The 17,848-nt window shown below is 54.7% G+C and overlaps 1 protein-coding gene across 10 annotated transcripts in view; it reads right to left on the bottom strand.

Annotated features, from left to right (window-relative positions):
- The window catches only part of CUX1 (cut like homeobox 1), a 298,816-nt gene that overhangs the window by 11,217 nt on the left and 269,751 nt on the right, over window positions 1-17,848 (bottom strand). For 6 of the 10 annotated variants that reach the window (XM_058681024.1, XM_058681025.1, XM_058681026.1 and 3 more), the window contains 3 exons: window positions 17,525-17,713; window positions 13,516-13,780; window positions 8,575-9,550 (listed from right to left, as the gene is read on the bottom strand). The exons of the other annotated variants lie outside the window; for them this stretch is intronic. In XM_058681024.1, the coding sequence (XP_058537007.1) occupies window positions 8,851-9,550; window positions 13,516-13,780; window positions 17,525-17,713 (1,154 nt within the window). In that variant the 3' untranslated portion in view covers window positions 8,575-8,850. Of the gene's footprint in view, window positions 1-8,574; window positions 9,551-13,515; window positions 13,781-17,524; window positions 17,714-17,848 lie in introns of those variants that run through there. 10 annotated transcript variants of the gene reach the window in all.

The following is a 17,848-nucleotide window of genomic DNA, read 5'->3' as shown; positions in this document are numbered from 1 at the left end:
CTCCCTGCAACATCCCCCCCGTGTCAATCTCCCTCCCTCCCAGAACTCACTGGCTCTCTTTCATGGTACCCTCCAGTGGCAAAGCGCGACCTTCCAGAACAGGCCTGGGCCCTGGCCACTCCAGCCCCACTCAGCTACTCTCAGTCTATTGCCACATTCCATGGTGGCGCCGCCAGTCACCAGCTCCGCTCCACGCAAGTCCCCCACACCCGTCCCCCGCAACAGGTGACGCGCCCCTCTCCCACCCCATTCCACCGAGAAGAGGATCAGAGGATACCAAGGGCTCGGCTGCAGGGCACATGGCCTGCAGGGCCCTTTCTGGGTATCCAGGACACAGAACAACCCATGGCCCAGGTTTCCTGCTGCCACCTGCCAGCCAGGCAGAGGGGAACAGCAGATGCTGCAGGCTCCCCCCGGGTCCCCAAATGACAGTGTTTGCTGCTTTACCTTGGGTTGGGGGGAGAGAAAAAAAAACAACCCACACACGTGCTTGTGTTTGTATAAAAGATATTTACTTCAATGATCACACCTAGGGTGCTAGTGAAGAATAATACATGGTGTGAGTTTCATACAGTGATATTGCTTCTCCATGTCATATAGGGACCGTTGTACAGTGCTGAGAACAAACATCTTATGGCTAACCGAAGACAGAAGGGACAACGCCGAGGCGCTGACGGGTGCTTCCCCAACCCCACGCCAGCCAGATCAACTTGACTCTGAGTGTGGAAAACAAATAACCAAGAAATCAAATCTTATCAGAGACGAGTTGCGGCCACATGGCTGAGGCTTCTCAAAGCTATTTGTACAAAACCAAAACCAAAAAAAAAACCAAAAAAAAAAAAACAAAAAAACACCCGAAAACAAAAAAAGAGGACACTTTTTTTTTCCTTTCTTTTTGGTCAATGGGGGTCTCTGTGAGAAGTAAAGAAATAGATATAGATATATATATAAAAAAGATCTATGATTGTAAATATTAACAAACGGGCGCTAAAAACATCTAAGACTGCATGTGTTACAGGAGATAGAAAATACTGCTCGCGTGAGAGACACCGGGCAGCGCGGGGGGCGGCAGGTGAGGTGGGGTGTCGCCGGCGCATCTTGTGAAGCTAGTAGTCTGGGCGGGGCTGGGGGGGCCGCTGGCCCTGCTTGCACAATAGTAGTTATTGCACAGACCGACGCAGAGAGTCAGGCCTTTAGGTCTCGGGATTGGGGAGGGATAGGGAGGCGGTGTGTGTGTGTGTGTGTGTGTGTGTGTGGCCTCCATGGCTCTCCCTCGACTCCGAAACTCTTATTTTATAACAAGCTATTCTCAAATGCGTTTAGGAATTCTCACATCTCCAAAATGCACAGCATTTTCTGAAGGGATTGGGCCGGGGAAATATCTTTTTTGGGGGGTTGGGTTGGGGGACAAGAGAAGCCCGTTTTCTCTAGAGGGACAGCCAGAAAACGGCAGGAGGTGGGCGAGTTGCAGGTACGAGAAGGAGGCAGGCAGAGGGAGAAAGAAGAAATGCATAGACCGATTCGAGAAAAAGAAAATAAAAATCTGGGGGCGGTGTGTTGGGTGTGGAGGCCATAATTTCAGTGGAGAGACATTCAGAAAACAAGCTCAGACCCTCCCTCACGCCACCCCCTGCCCCTCCAATTTCAGAGGAGGGCAAGGACAAGGTTATGGTGTGGAAGGAAGGGTGGTCACCCGGCCTTGCCTCAGCCTGGGGTTAGCTTAACTGCTGCTGGGCCATAGGGAAACACAAAGTCAGCCCCAGGTAGCCTTTTGTCCCAGTAGGGGGAACCAGCAACTGGGCACTTTGGTGACTGGGCCGCACATCCATTGCTCCACACCCGCCCCCCCATCCCAGGGACCTCCCAGGCTGTGGTCCTGGCCGTGGCCGTGCCAAGGAACAGGTGCTCTGCCTGATGGCTTTGACCGACTGGGTCTGCGAGGGAAACACTGCAGAAACCCACTCACACAGGGTATCCAAGGCGCCCTGCTGTGGGCGTCCCTGCCTGGCAGCCATGGCCACCACCACACCCTGCCTGCCTGCCTGGCGCTTGCCCAGACTTCATGAACCCACAACACTTTTCAGAGGCTCTAGGAGGCGTTTTGTGTGGGGGAGTCAGCGGGGGCGGGGGCTGAGCCCCATTTTCCTGTCTGTTCTGTGGCCTCCCTCCCTCACTTGCTCCCCTGCTCGGCACATCCCTCCGCCCAACCCTGGGTTTTTGTTTGTGAACTCTCTTTCCTCACAGACACCACCACCATGTTTCTGAGCAGCCTCTCTGCAGACAGGTGTCTGACTCTGCTGGGAAATTCCCCTAGGTCCCGGTCCGCTCTCCCCACAACTCCCCCCTCCCCGCAACTCCTGGAGGAGGTCGAGGATAGTCAACTTCGGAGTGACAGCAAAAAGCATTTATAACAATGTAACAACAACAACACAATGATAACAGTAACCTAATAATAAATAGGAGAGACAGCCATCTTTTCTTCCCCCCTCCCCCCTTTTAAGGAAACACCCTTTGCTCACTATCATCACGCATGCACAGACACACGGCGCCCGGGGCAGCAGCCATCAATCAGTCCGTCTCAACAAGACACAGGCTAAGTGCTACAAGGGACGGCTGTGGCCTCGGACACCTGCGGCTCGCAATCCCCACCCTGCCCAGGCCAGCAGCTCCGGCCAACTGGGCTGGGTCACACGATGGGATGGTGGGGAGAAGGAGGTGTGGGAGGGGCCGTCCCCCCTTGCTGCACCCCCCACCACCCCAGTTCGTGCACAAACCCAACTACAGTGAGCACATCCTCACGTGGATGACCCAAGGCGACCCGGGGCCAAGCTTCCCTGGGGTTCCGTTTGGTGTGCACCCTACAGTAGTGCTTACAAAACCAAGGGCGATGACTTCTTATTGCACAGGGCTTTCCCATGTAGTCAGCTACTTAAGTGCTTTTTCTGTTTAAAGCAAACCACAGAGGAAGAAAAAGAAGTAAAAAAAAAAAAAAGGATGAAGAAAGCAGGAGAGGGGAGCGGGAGTTGGGAAGGGAAGGAAGCCCCAAGGTTGGGGGGCCCACTGGGATGTGTGCTTGCTCAGTGATGTCCCTTTCACCAGGCGGGGTGGGGTGGGGGAGGTCCCCAAAGCCCTCCATCTATGAGCATGCGTGCGCTGTGCTTCTGAATATTTTCCATAGGGGTGCAGCCATGACATTGGGATATAAGGCACCTTTCCTTTCTGATTACAGAAAGCTTGATACATCACATACAGCATATTCTGTGGTAGAAATTAAAGCCAGGACACTATAGGAGTTACAGTACTGCAGCTTCGACTTCTGGACAGAGACTCAACCAACGAAAAGGACCCACAAAAAGTAACTCAAAGGCATTGAGACAGGTGAGCAACGGGGGTGTGGGGGCAGTGGGGGTGGGGGACACATTTCTGCATAGCCACATGCATTCCTCTCACTGGCCTTTCTCGAGGATTCTACACCTACAATCAATGCCCAACTTTTCAAGTCAGCATCTTGAAGGAGGAGACGGGGCGCTTTGGGAAAATGTCTTGTTAAAGCTTAAATGTCAAACTTTGTCTAAACATGAAAATTCAGCGAGATGCCACTGATGTCGACCTGGGATATGGGGGTGGGGTGGTGGTGGGGGAGGTGACAGGCTCCTGGAAGTAGGGTGTCCAGGATGAAATCACATTTCCTTTTTTGTCACCAAGTAGGGAAGGGGTGTTTAGGCCATGGGGAACAGCTGGGGAGTCTGACCATGGCCTTGGCATTCAGCCCCATTTCTATGGGTGGCTGTTTCTGAAACCTTCACTGGGAATCTGGCTTCCCTTTTTGCTGGGAGTTACTGCCGGGTTTTGTCAAATCGGACTACAAGTTCTTTCAGCACATGTGGCAGGGAGCTGGGATTGTGTTGGGTAATGGGGGTCTCTCTCAGTGCCGACCTGTGGTGAGTGGGTTCCCTGGATAAAATGCCAGCTCTGCTGGCTGCCTTGCTAGCCCCGGGTGCAGGAGCCAGGGGACCCGCCGGTGGCCAGCAGCCTGGGAGCTGGTGTGTGGTTTGGCTCTGGGTAGAAATGAGCATGTTCTTCCAGGGAGAAAGGGTTAAGGGGTCAGAGACCCCCTCTTCACCCTTCATGCAGTTGGTGTTAGTAAGAAAGAGGCAGCTTTCAGTAAAGTTGAAGCCTTGACCACGCCACTCCCCTTCAGTGCTGGAGATGTGGATGGCTTCGAGATTCTGGGTAGTTGGGGTGGCTCTCACATGGCTCCTGGGGGTGGGGTGAGGGGCAGCTCAAGGCCAGGACACGACATTGCAGTAGATGGCAACAACCGAACAGGGACTGGCTGGAACCTCCCTGGCCTGACTTTATGCCCTCCTTCTGGGCAGACAGCTTCTAGAACCCCAGGAACAAGGGCAAGCTCCAGGTGCCTCCCTGAGCCCCCCACCCAGCAGCCCATGCATCCCACAGCTCCGAGGAGGTGACATGCCATGGATAGCCCAGGTTAGTGAGGTAGAAGGGGTGAGGGGTGTGAGGACATGCCGGGAGGGATGCTGTTGGCCTCCCGCAGGAGCCTCCCCTACTCTGCCTGCCACCTGCAGTACCACAGCCAACAGCCTGCACACTGGCCCTGAATAGCTGCTAGGCCTGCCTGGGAATGAATGAACGAACACAACCTCTGGCTCCTACAGGCCAAGGCTCAGTCAGGGTTGATCAGCCATCGGGTCTACCCAACCTCTGCCAATTTTAAGGGCTGACCAATGTTGCATAGAAGGGGCACACAGTCCCCTGACGGCCCCTGCACAGCAGGCAGAACACAGACACAGCAGGAACAAAGAGGCTCAGTACCCCCAGCTCCCAGGGCATGACCCTCCTTGTTCCAGCACACCTTGCCTTCTGCTGGGGGAGCTGTGGCACGGACCTTGGCCATGGCCCAAGCCCGGGAGGGAGAGCTGGCCCCTGGGTCTGGCCTTGTGGCCAGCAGTCCTGAACAGCAGGGGTGGACAGAAAGGTTTACCCCACGCAAGGAGGAAACAAAGATGGTGACAGGAAAGAAACTGGTCAGGAAGGAATTTGTGCTTTGGAGGGCCCAGGACCTGTCCCTGGGAGGCTTGACCGGGGACCCTCTGCCAGTGTTCAAGGAGGGGAGTGGTCTGACAGCAGCCCCAGGCTTGGACCCCAGGGGCCCATCATATCCTGTTGGCTCAAGGGCTGTGCTAATAGTCTCTACAGAGAGGTGTCCCAGGAACTCACAGGGACCCAGAAGTCTCCTGGGGTGGAAGCCAGTGAGCTCCCTGCTAAGTTAGACCCGCATATCTGCTACCCACAATGCCACAAGCCAACCTGCTGAGCGCGAACTAAAGATTGGAGCCAACCACGTGTGACACTGGGGTCTCTGCTGAGCTGGTTAAGCCTCAGCAGGGGCTCTGCTGTTTGGAACGCTGCCTCCTAAGACCAGCAGAGAGAGGCCCGCTGAATGTGGCACAACAGAGTTTGTAACCAAGTTATCAGTTAGTGTTCTAAGAGGGCGGCACGGTGGGGGCAGGGGTGGGAAGAGGGCCAGACCCGTTTGTGAAGTGACTGACAGAGCAGGGGAGAGGTGGAGGCAGGTAGGGGAGAGAGGGGGCTGCCTGGGGAAGATGGACCCCACACGGAGAGGGTGCTATTCAAGGCACTTGAATATTGCTTCTCGAGACCAAGGGTGCACCTACGCATTGCAGGCTCAGGGGCAGAACGGGGAGGGGAGGTGCCCGCGCCCTAGGTCCCTGTGATTAAGTGGCAGCTTGCAGAAATACATGACAGACAGTGAGTGAGAGCTTCACACAAGAGATGGTGAGGTTGGGATCTCAATTAAAAAAAAATTTAATAATAAAATAAAATAAATAATAGGAAAAAATACAAACACAGAACTGCAAGCAAAATTTAACCAACTGACTGTATCGAGCACCCAGATGGAAGTCTGGCCACAAATTAAAAAAAAAAAAAAAAAGAATGGAAATCAACAACTTAGTTAAAACTTAAAATAAAAAAAAAAAATGACGACAACAACAAAATCGGGCTAAATTTCTTGGGAGAGCCAAAGTGGCGATGTCAGGCTTTTTGGTCACCAGGAGGGCCCAACTGCACTTCTCCGTTGGGATCCGACACCCCAAACACCCTGGCAGGTAACAGTCACACCTTTGAAACGCCATTCCTCACCTGACGGTTCCCACCAGCTTGACTCCCCGCTTTCTGTGCTAATGAGAATTAGACACTGAGAGAGTCTCGGGGCAGGAACAGGGGCGGGGGGGGGCAGGGGAGAGGGAGAACGCTCTGTCCCTCTAGAGTCCTAGGGGCAAGAACCGCTCGTCCTCAAGCGAACCTGAATCCAGAAAGTCAACTCCCTGTCCCAGCCGCTGCTCCCCTGCCATGCTTCTTCTCACAGAACTGGATAGCAAGAGCTCAGAAACGGCTCGCCGGTCTGGGCCGGACACAGGGTCTGCCTCCCAGCCTCCTAGAGCCTCCTGACGACTAGGCATTCATGACCAGGCATTGTCTTTAGTGTAGTGACTCTTAAATCTGTGAAAAACTTTCAACTAAATGCTGCGGTTGCAGGTTAAAAAAAAAAAAAAAAGGACTGTAAATGAAATAACGTAATTTCTAACACATCATGCAAGAAATGTGGTTTCACATCTTACAGTTAAAATCCTACGAGTTAATTAATAACAAGCACACAGAGGCGTAACAGCGGGAGCATACCTGTAAAATAACTCCCTTCCCACCCCCCCAATCAAAAAAAAAGTAATATTAATTAAACTTAAGAAATAATGAATGCACCATTAAAATGTCATCCAAAGATGTTGACCTAAGACAAAGGTTTTTCAATGATACACGATACGGTCAAAAGGTTTTCAATCAGTAATATACAGTATGACAACTACATCTTGTAAATTATACCCAATACTGCCGGCAGTCTATCCCTCTAAATATTTGCCCCTCTCATCCCTTCCTAACAATCAGATAATAAAATACAGCACCTATAAATAAGCAAAAAAAAATATATATATATATACCGAAATCATCTATTGTTAGTTTAAAGATATGGCAATAAAGGAGTCTAAATTAGCCAACTTGTAGAAGCCATAACCGATACAACAGCTTATTGGAAAAAGGTGGCAGTAATGCACTCTATGTGTGCACAGGGACTTAAGAAAATACACAGACGTATAAAATTGCACACACACACACACACGCACACTCTCATCCACCTCTGTTCTCACGCATATACACATCGACAACAGGAGGAGTCAGAGACAAGTTAGACTTGTGGATTTGTACTTAGGCTGCCCTAAATTGTGCATAAAACAACTTCTCAAGAGGTGAAATGAAAGGGAGGGCAAATGGTCTGGTCTGGAGTGGACAGCATTGAAGGGCCGCCTCCATGGGTGCGTGTGTGCGTGTGTGTGTGTGTGTGTGCGCGTGTGCCTTGGGTGAGGGGTTGGCGGTGCAGACTGGGCTGCCTCCAGGGCTCTCTCTCTCTCTCCTGCAGGGAAGGGAGCTTCCCACGGGGTCAACAGGGCCATCAGTGCTTGTGGTGGGAAGAAGGAGGGGAGACGCGGGGGACAGAGAGAGTGCTGGAGCCAGCCCTGCCCAAGGTCCTGGGTCGTCGGGCGGGGGAGCGGGGGAAGTGGTGAGAAGTGAGGTGCCTTCTGTCTATTGGGGGCCCCAGATCCACCTGCCCACATGTGGCAGGAGGCCTCCTGCCCTTTACTCGTTCACGGCTCGCACATGTGCACGCGCACTTGCGTACAGATGCACCAACGTGGACACAGACACCATAAATTAAAACGAAATGAGAACGGGAACATGCTAACTTGTCTCCTGAACCTCCCAATATGAGGTCTGATCAGCGTGCTCTGCGGTTAGAGGTTAAAAAGCAGATTATAAAATACCTAGATTCGGATCTTTTTTTTTTTTTCTTTTTTTCTTTTTTTCCTGTCCTGATTTGGCCTAGAATGGAGTGTATTAAACAGACCCCAGACGGAAAAGCCAGGGGCCAGTTAAAGCTATGGATCAATGTGCACTACACGTCAGGATTCTAGTCACGAACGTTCGAGAAAACACTACCTCAGCTACCACAAAATCAAGAGGGTTTCCTGATGTAACTTTCTTTTTCTCTCTTTTGTTAAAAAATACGTGGAGTAAATGTGTTTTATCTTAATTCAAAATTTCAAAGGAGAAGATTTCATTTTCTTGAAAATATTTAGGAATCCAAACTAGTGTGTTTAGAGTCGGTTTGACTGTGCAATCTCTTAGTGGCAACTGAATAGCTACAAAAACTTTTTTTTTTTTCTGAAAAAATCCCTCCCCCCCTTCCTGGTTTAAGAAGATAATATAGTGTATTATCGCTCTGAAGCCATTAGATGGCAGATAAAAAGCCCCCTTTTCATATGTGGGTTTGATTTTTTTTTGTTTTGTTTTGTTTGTTTTGTTTTAAGCCCACACCAAGAGGAGGGCGCAAGGCAAAAAGCTGTAAGAGTTATCCCAGAACCTGTGGAAATCACTTTAGGGCAATAAAAAAAACACTTGAGGGTACAAAAAAGCTCGACTACACATTTCCGTTTTCTTCCTTGAAAACACGACATAGATTGGGCTTAATGCTCCTGTTTTCTATATGCACCTTGGCCTATGGCGATTTTGCCCTGTGGCCCGCAGGGCGGTAAGTGCGCAACACGGTCCGGGCCACGGAGCTGGCCCGACGCCCCGTCCCTCCCCGACCCGGCTGGACTCGGCCCGGCCCGGCTTGGCCCGGTTCGGCACGGCCCATCTCGGCCTCCTTGCCCGGGCGCTGGGGCTGGGGGCCGGGAGGCCGGCACCCCCTCAGAACTCCCATTCGATGGGCTCCTCCCGGCTGGCGGCTTTCTCCAGGCGGTGGATTATGCTGTTCAAGTTCGCGGCCTTCTTCTTCCTCAAGGGGTTGTCTCGCGAGTCCCTGGCGCCCGCCGCCTCGGGGAGGCCGAAGAGGCTCTGCAGCGAGCTGGGCCTGCGGCCGGCCGGCGCACTGGTGCTTGGCAACGCGGAACTCCTCTCGGCCGAAGAAGCGCCGGGGGTCGCGCCGGGGCCGTCCCCGGGTGGGGCGGCTGAGGTAGCGGCGTCCTCCCCGGCCAGGGCCGCGGTCGCGGGTGCGGCGCCGGCGGGGTTTGGCACGGGCCGCGGGCCGTCGGCCGGGCCCTCGGGTGGCGGCCTAGGCCTGCCTGCGTCCTGGGCGTCGTCCGGGCCCGGGGTCCCCGAGGGCGGCGGCTCCGTCTTCTCTGCGGGCCGGGGCGCCTCCTCCCGCTCTGCCGGGGCCGCGGCCGCCTCGGCGGGCCCTCCCTGAGACTTGGCGGCGGCCGCTGGGCCGCCTGGCTCCTCGTCGGTGGCGCCCGGGCCCTCGGCGGCCTCCACGCCGTCGCAGCTGTCACCCTCTGAGCTGGGTGCGGCGCGGCCACTCCGGGCTGAAGATGGCGAGTCGCTGGTGCCCGCCTGGCCCTGGCTTCCGGCCTGGATCTCCTCAATGAACAGTTCTCTGCGGATCCGAGACCTATGAGACACAAATGGGCCGGAGGTGAGGAGGCCACTGGGAACAGCTATCCCGTGGAACCCCAGCCCAGCCTGGGGGCGAGGTGGCCCTGAATAGGGGTGCCATCTGTCCCCTCCGCTGACCTCTAGCAGTGAGGATGATGGCACGGGTCCTTCATCTGCCCACCGAGGCCTCGCCGGGCTGGGCTGAACTGACACTGCCTGTGTTGGTGACCAGTGTATGGACTTCCCCAGTGAGAACCATCAGGGGACAGTTCCCATCAGGGATGCCATTTGATAAAGCAGGAAGGAGGACACGTGGGTGAGGCCTTCAGAAAGTTCATGGGGAATGGATTTTAAAACCATAAGCTTGCTTTGATGTGAACAGATTGGATCTGGGCATCTAAGGCATAATCAAGAAACGCAGAGGCGGGTCTGGCCTGAGGTGCAGTGGTGGAATCCCATATGGATGCGGTTCGAGTCCCGACTGCTCCACTTTTGATTGAGGTTCCTATTAGTGTGCCTGGAAAGGCAGTAGGAGAGGGCCTAAGTGCTTGAGACCCTGCAGCCTTGTAGAGGAGTCCCAGAACTTCCTAGCTTTGGCCTGGCCCAGCCCCAGCTGTTGCAGTTCTAAGGGAAGTGAACCAGCAGATACAAGATCTATTCCCGCCCTCTCCCCTCCAATTCTGCTTTTCAAATAAAATATGTATATTTTTAAATTAATAAAGGGACTGGCATTGATTGTATAGTAGAAAAAGCTGCTGCCTGCAATGCCGGCATTCCATATGGGATGGAGTATCATTCCACTTCCAACCCAGCTCCTTGCTAATGTGCCTGGGAAGGCAGTGGAAGGTTGCCCCGGCATTTAGGCCCCTGTTGCCCACATAGAAGACCTGGATGGAGCTCCTGGATTTGATCAGGCCTGGCCCCCAGCCAGGCTTGGGGAGTGAACCAGCAGATGGAAGATTGATAAATCTCTCTGTGTCAATTTACCTATTTTTAAAGATTTATTTATTTTTTTTTTTTTATTTTATTACAAAGTCAGATATACAGAGAGAGGAGGAGAGACAGAGAGGAAGATCTTCCATCCTATGATTCACTCCCCAAGTGAGCGCAATGGCTGGTGCTGTGCCGATCCAAAGCCGGGAACTAGGAACCTCTTCTGGGTCCCCCACATGGGTGCAGGGTCCCAAAGCTTTGGGCCGTCCTCATATGCTTTCCCAGGCCACAAGCAGGGAGCTGGATGAGAAGCGGAGCTGCCGGGATTAGAACCGGCGCCAATATGGGATCCCGGCGCGTTCAAGGGGAGGACTTTAGCTGCTAGGCCACGCCGCTGGGCCCTCAATTTACATTTTTAATAAAAAATTCTGAAAAAACATACGAACACCAAAACGAGTCCTGTGCTTACTGCCCAGGAGCCTGGGGCTGGCAGAATATGTGCTGTGTGTGGGACAGTGGCCATGCCTGCTCTGTGGAAAGGAGCCATCAGCCCACTTGGACTCCAGGAGTGGGTTACAAGGCTCACTGACACCATGGCTTCCAGCGTCCTGCATGGTGCTGGTCTCTCCAGCCCCATTGTAGGGGCACAGGGTCGCTCGGTGCTGCTTCAGCTTCCCTTAAGGTGGTGGAAAGAGAACTCTACTTTTGGATATGGCAAAGACAGACCTGACTGTCACACCAAGTAACAGGACAACGTGACTGCAGTTGGCTCCCAGTGGCCTGGCGCTTACGTCTCACTCCTTGGTTTAATTTTCTCTAAGGCTTCTCTTGGCCAGGCCTCCTGCAGTCAGACCCTGGCTCAGGTCACCCTTCCTCCCCCCAGTGTGGCAGGTCTGTAGGGCCCAGGCCACCCATGGCTCAGCAGCCCTGCTGTGGGGCTGTGGGCCCATTCTGGGAAGGGCCTGACTCTGGTATCTGCTCCAGATCTGGCCCGGGGTTGCTGATCTCACTGTTAAAGACTTAGAGCTGTTCTTCCTCTGCTGCTTCTCTCTCTCTCTCTCTCTCTCTCTCTCTCTCTCTCTCTTTTTAAGATTTATTTATTTTTATTACAAAGTCGGACATACAGAGAGGAGGAGAGAAAGAGAGGAAGATCTTCTGTCTGATGATTCACTCCCCAAGTGAGCGCAATGGCCAGTGCTGCACCGATCCCCGCGGGTGCAGGGTCCCAAAGCTTTGGGCCATCCTTGGCTGCTTTCCCAGGCCACAAGCAGGGAGCTGGATGGGAAGTGGAGCTGCCGGGATTAGAATCGGTGCCCATATGGGATCCTGGCATGTTCAAGGCGAAGACTTTAGCAGGTAGGCCATGCTGCCAGGCCCTCTTTCTCTTCTTTTAAGATCAATTTCACTCACTTGAAAGGCAGAGTTAGAGAGAGAGAGAGAAAGAGAGAGAGAGAGAGAGAGAGAAAGACAACTTCCATTTGTTGGTTCACTCCTCAAATGGCCATGGCTGGCCCAGACCAAAGCCAGGAACTAGAAGCTTCTTCTAAGTCTCCCTTGTGGGTACGGGGTCCAAGCACTTGCACATCCGCCTCTGTTTTCCCAGATGCATTAGCAGGGAGCTGGATCAGAGGTGGAGCAGCATGGACTGGAACTGGCACCTGTGTGGAGTACTGGCATTGCAGGGGGCCGTGCCACAGCGCTGGCCTCCCTCTCTCTCCTTTTTGCTCGTGCAGAGTGCATAGAGGGGCTTCCCCACAGTGAATGCTGACTGTCGTCTGACAGGCACGACCATAGCTCTCAGAGGGCCAGCAGTTGAGCCACCAGAGTAGGTGGGTCCTGGCCAGTGACCCTGTTCAGTGCAGCTCATAGCCCAGTGCTCAGCACTCAGGACTCAGGTGGCCTCTGGGTGACAGTGTGACGGAGTTAAAAACACTTGGGCTCCAACAGACATGATTTGTAGGAGACCGGAGAGCACGTGGCTGGGAGCCCGTTCAGTGGCTGCGGCCATAGCCATGCTCAGCTCCTGGGCCTGTCCTCCTGGGAGCAGCGTACTCATGGGGGCCCATCTGGGCCTGCCCAGCCATGCAGGAGCAGGTGCCTGGCAGCAGGGTTCAGGGACAGGCCCACACAGCTCTCACATGAAGCTTCCAGCTCTTAACCCAGCCTTTTTATCAGTGTGATTTCAGGCTTCCATCTGATATTTTTAGATTGCCCAATTTGTTCAGGTCCTGGGTGGGACTTTGGGCCCATTCAGGAATGCTGGCAGAACTTAGCAGAGACCACTCCTTTCTCTAGCACTTGACTGTGCTTCGAGTGTCCACTTCCACTGCCTGCTGCTGGCCAGCTGCCAAGACCCCACTGGCATTGGCTACATCTGTGTGTGTGCCTGTGCGGGCGCACGTGCACATATTCAGTAGGCAGGAAGCCTGGCCTGGGGAAGTGACATTGTGGTGGGAACTGACATCAGGCGATGATGGCCTAGGGGCAGGACTTGTGATTTCTGTTTGAGACCAGGGTTAGAGTGCCACTCAGAACCTGCAGGAGGTTTCTAAGCTCTGTTTTCAACTTTTCCTGCCTGCCTGCTGGGTGCGAGCCGAGTGCTGGGTCCTGCCCTGCCCTGCCCTGGCAGGCTACTTGGCCCCCTGAGACTTGTCTGCAGCCAGTGATGAGGCTGAACTTAGCTTTCCCTGGTGTATCAAAGGCCTGGAAGTCCTTAATCTGTCTCACAGGAAAAGCGATCAAAACCAGTTTGCAGGGCAGCACTGGAAAAGACCCAAAACATCCCAAAGGAGTTAGACCTCCCTGTTAGGCAGCTGTAATTTTCCCAACATTCTTCAGCTTTGGAGCCAGGAGGAACTTAGGCCTCCATCTTTATAGAGTTAGAAACTCCAGTGGAATAACACAGCTGACCATACCTCAGGTCCCCTGAGCCTGGGCATGGCCCTAGACCACCATGTCTATGCTCCTCAATGTGGGTCAGATCCTCAGCCCAGCTTGAGCGAGGACGGAGCTCGGGGCCATGGCCTGCTGGCTGGTGTCAGGGCCTACCTGTAGTTGTGGAACCAGTTGATGACCGTGCTGGTTTTCAGGTTGAGCTGGGTGGCGAGCTCCTCGATGGTTTTTGGTGACGGGTATGGCTTTTGCTGATAGGCCCGCTTAAGAGCTTCCTTCTCCTCCGGGGCCAGCACCACCCGTGGCTTCTTGAGCTGGTGCTGGGGCTGTGGGCTGGCGCCCTGGCTGTAGTCGATGCCCACGGTGGGCGGCTCGCAGGGCTGGCTGTCACTGACTGAGCTGTGCCGCCGCTTCATGTAGGCTGAGGGGGAAGAGGTGGTGGGACGGGAGTCAGAGTTCAGTCAGCCCAAAGCCACGGCTGCCCTCGGCACAAACGCCCAGGGGCCCTGCTTACATGCCCCTGACCCTGTACACCTTAACCAACTTGTGGGGGATGCAGAAGATCCAGAAAGGGCATTTATGGTGGAAACCCACAGGGAGGCACACATAGGTTGGGAGGGGCTGGGGGCCCAGAGGAGAGGATGTTTAACGTAAATCTTGGGGCCGATGCTGTGGCATGGAGGGTGGGGTCCCTGCCTATAGACTGACATCCCATATGGACACTGGCTTGAGTCCTGGTTGCTCCCCTTCTGATCCAGCTTCCTGCTAATGTACCTGGGAAAGCAGCACAGAATGGCCCAAGTGCCTGAGCGCCTACACCCACATGGGAGACCTGGAGGAAGCTCCTGGCCAGCTCTGACCATTTGGGGAGTGAACCAGCAGATGGAGGACCTTCCACCTCTCTAACTCTGATGTTAATAAATAGACAAAAACAAATTCTTGAAGGACAGGAGGGTTAGCTGGAGGCTGTAGGGGGAGGATGCAGGAGTGGGAGAAGGCAGGCGTGGTTTATTAAGCATGTGCAAAGACAGGGATGGTATGTGCAAAGACAGATGCTGGCAACAGTAGCCGTGGTGGCGGAGGAAGGAGGAGTTGTCTGACAAGTGGGAGAGCAGCCTGGAGCCAGGGTGAGCGCAAACCTTGGCTGTTACCTGAAGGCAGCGGGGGGGAAGAGGTTTACAACAGGAGCTTCGAAGCTGGGTCTGTGCTCCAGAGAAAATTTGGAACCCATTGGAATAAAGCTGCAGTGGGAATTTGATACACCTGGGGGGCGGGACTAGAAGGACGCAGGGCTAGAGGGAGCCCTGGACAGAGCTGGGGGTGGGGAAAAGCCAGGGGAAGGTGGCACTGAGCTCAGATGGGGCCAAGGGAAGGTGGAAGCCTCAAATGCTGCAGTGTGCCAAGGATTCAGAATGCCATGTGGGCTTGTGCCTGGGCAAGTGAGCATGTGAGGGTAGTGTGTGTGTGCTAGCCACCCTGTTGGAAGCTGATTCTAAGAGGCTTTGGCCAAGGCAACTCAGAATTTACAGTTGGGTTTGAAAGATAAGTGGGTGGGTGACAGTGTTTGCAGGTGAGTGGTAAGAGAAGAAGAGAAAGAGGTGAGAATGCTGGAGGGCCCAGCTGTGGGGCACAGATTCAGGCATGGATGCTCCAGGGGAGCAGGGAGGGGCTGTGGGTCTGAGGGCCACCTTGAGTCAGGCAGGGTGGGGAGACAGATATGGCAACAGGTATGTGGTCAGGAGGTAGGGTGCCTGCATTTAGGATCTGGGAGGCCGGGCAGTTTGTGCTGGGGGTCATGTGAGTCAGGTCCGAGAACTTGTGGTGTGGAGTGCAGGAAGGTCTGGTGGGGCTCTCCTTGTGGGTATGCAGGGAGGCAGGGATATGGGGCCTGCAGGGTGAGCTGGAGGCTGGTGGCTGGCAAAGCTGAGGCATCACTGGCTCCGGGCAGCAGGGGCACCTGCCAGGGAGAAGGGGAGGGGCTGGGCAGGGGTGGGAGGTGGGGAGGTTGCTCCAGGGCAGTGCGTGGGGCTGTGGTCTGGAGCCAGGCTGTGGCTTGGGAAGAGGGATGGGAGTCAACCAGGCTGCAGATCTGCCTGCACCATGCGCACCAATGCGTGGAACGTGAGTGGGCACATGGGTGTCTGCATGCTTGTGACCATGCCAACAGTCCAGATCCAGGGTCAGCTTGTGAGACGACAGAAAAGCAGGGCAGAGAAGCAGCTGACAGGAGAGGATGGGGAGGGGAAGCGGGGTGGCAGGGGCCTGGGGCTCAGTGGGGTTAGGCCTGTGTAGAACATGAACTGTTTCAATGGCTCGCTCTTGCAGATTAGCCTTTCTAGTTCCTGCAGCCTGCCCAACCAGCCTGATGCCCTCTTTTGGCAGGTGCCGGCCCTGAGGCTGGGGGGGCGGGGACATGATCCCTGTAGTGAATGACCACAGCAGAAGTGAAGGCCAACTTGAAACAGGCCTGGGTTGTCCTGCGTTGGTCCTCCGTGTCCCACACGCCATGCTTGGTACAGCGGAGACCTGGAGCTGCTCATGCACTTGCTCCCCGCTTCCTCTGAAACAGTAACTCCTTTGTAACACAAGAGGGCGCCTGGAGCCTGTGAGGAGGAGGGAGGTCGGGGAAGCCTGGTGAACTGCTGTTGTTTGTCCCACCCAGGAGGGGATAGTGCAGCCAGGGCAGTGGGGAGCAGGCAGTGTAGGCAAGACAGAGCTGGTGCAAGGTACAGGGTACAGGGTGCAGGCTCTGGCAAACAACAGCCCACAGATGGAGCTTGGGGGCCGTTCCTGGGTTTCTGTTTCATAAGATTCAGGAGTGCTGCCTGAGAGACTGTGGCTCGTGTGTGACAATTTCCACACTGCCAGGGAGGAATGGCAGCACTGTGGGGCCCAGCATTGCAGGCTTGGGCACAGCCAGCCTTGCGCCACAATCCTGCTCCCCACCTGCCCCAGCTGCAGAGTCAAGCCAGCCTCCTGAGCCCCTAGGCTTCTTGTTTCCTGGGGTGATGGCCTCATCGCTGGCTGAGGTCTCAGTATGGTGCCTGGCGAACAGTCTGGTTACATCCCAGGGCCCAGCCCTTGGCATTCCTGGAGGTATTCAGCTCTGGCTGCCTCTTGGAGCTTCAGCCTTGCCCTGGGAGGTTGACAGCCTATGATGTTTGGCTGGTGGGCAATGGATGGCACCCTTGATTAAGGTGCTCTGTGGTAGCTGACTAGGAAGATGGGTGGAGCTCTTTAAGGCCAGCCTGGCCAGTTGCAGCCCTTCTTTGCACCTAAGGGTTTTGGGTGCAGTGGCGGCCCTGTGAGGGAGGTGACTGTGGCTGGGGCCCCTGGGAGGGCGTGGGTTCACTGATGAGGGCTGTACTCAGTGAACCCCTATGGGATGCAGGAAAGAGGCATTTGTGGAGGCATTCGGGGCAATCCCTCAAGGGAGGCAGGACCTTGCAGGCTAGAGGGTAAACTACAGTGTGAGTACCCTTCAACCTCTTCCCAGGCCTGGCAGGCCTGGCTGGGGGCTACTGAGCTTTCTGCCCAGCTAAACGCATTTCATTTTTCAGCTTAAAAAGTGTACTTATTTGAGAGGTGGAGAGTGAGAGAGAGAGAAAAGAGAGAGCGAGCAAGTGCTCCAATTGTTGGTTTGTTCCCCAAATGCTGCCAGTGGCTGGAGCTGAATCAGGGACTAAGTCCAGGTCTCCCGTGGGGATGAGAGTCTCCATGGGGATGACACAATCTCTGTGGGGATGACAGGGACCCAATTATTTGCAGCCATCACCTGCTGCCTCCCACGGTCTGCATTAAGCAGGAAGATAGTCAGGTGCTAAACCCAGGGACTCTGATATATGACCTGGGGCATCATAATTGGGCCAAACACCTGCTCCCCTATGCATCTCCTAGTGATGGGAGCAGCAGGTGCACAGCAGCCTAAGCACTGCCCAGAGGGTGTTCCCCTGCCCTGGGTTAACAGGACCCAGCAATGCTGGGATTCAGGTGCTATGCAGGGACAGTGACAAACCTGCCCAGACCTCTTCCCAGGGCCACAGACTAGGGCTCTCCTCTGCCATATCTAGAACTTTCCAGCAATGGTTGACCAGTTGGGCCATGCACAGAAACAGTTGTCCAGGGCAGGGCTGGGTGGGGCTGGGTGGGGCTGGGCGGGGCTCACCTTTCTTCTCCATCCTCTTCATGTCCATCAGCTTCTCCACATTGTTGGGGTCATTGAGCCACAGCTGCATACGGACGAAGGGCTCCCGGCCCTTGAGGCTGAGTTTGTGCCAGGGTTTTGGGCGGGCCAGGAGGTCGGAGACGGAGCCCTGGGTGAGCCCCAGGATGGTCTCGCCAAACAGGCGCTGACCTGGAGAGGAGACAGAGCAGAGCAAGAGATGGTCACAAAGTATGCAGGGATTGGCAAAGCCAAGTGCAAGTAAAGGTCGAGTGAGGGATACCATGCCCAGCTCAGGGCAGCCCTTCACCTCTGTAACAACCATAC

This window comes from Ochotona princeps, chromosome 24, assembly GCF_030435755.1.
Source record: "Ochotona princeps isolate mOchPri1 chromosome 24, mOchPri1.hap1, whole genome shotgun sequence".
Lineage (NCBI taxonomy): Eukaryota > Metazoa > Chordata > Mammalia > Lagomorpha > Ochotonidae > Ochotona > Ochotona princeps.
This window is presented reverse-complemented; position numbering and strand designations above follow the sequence as displayed.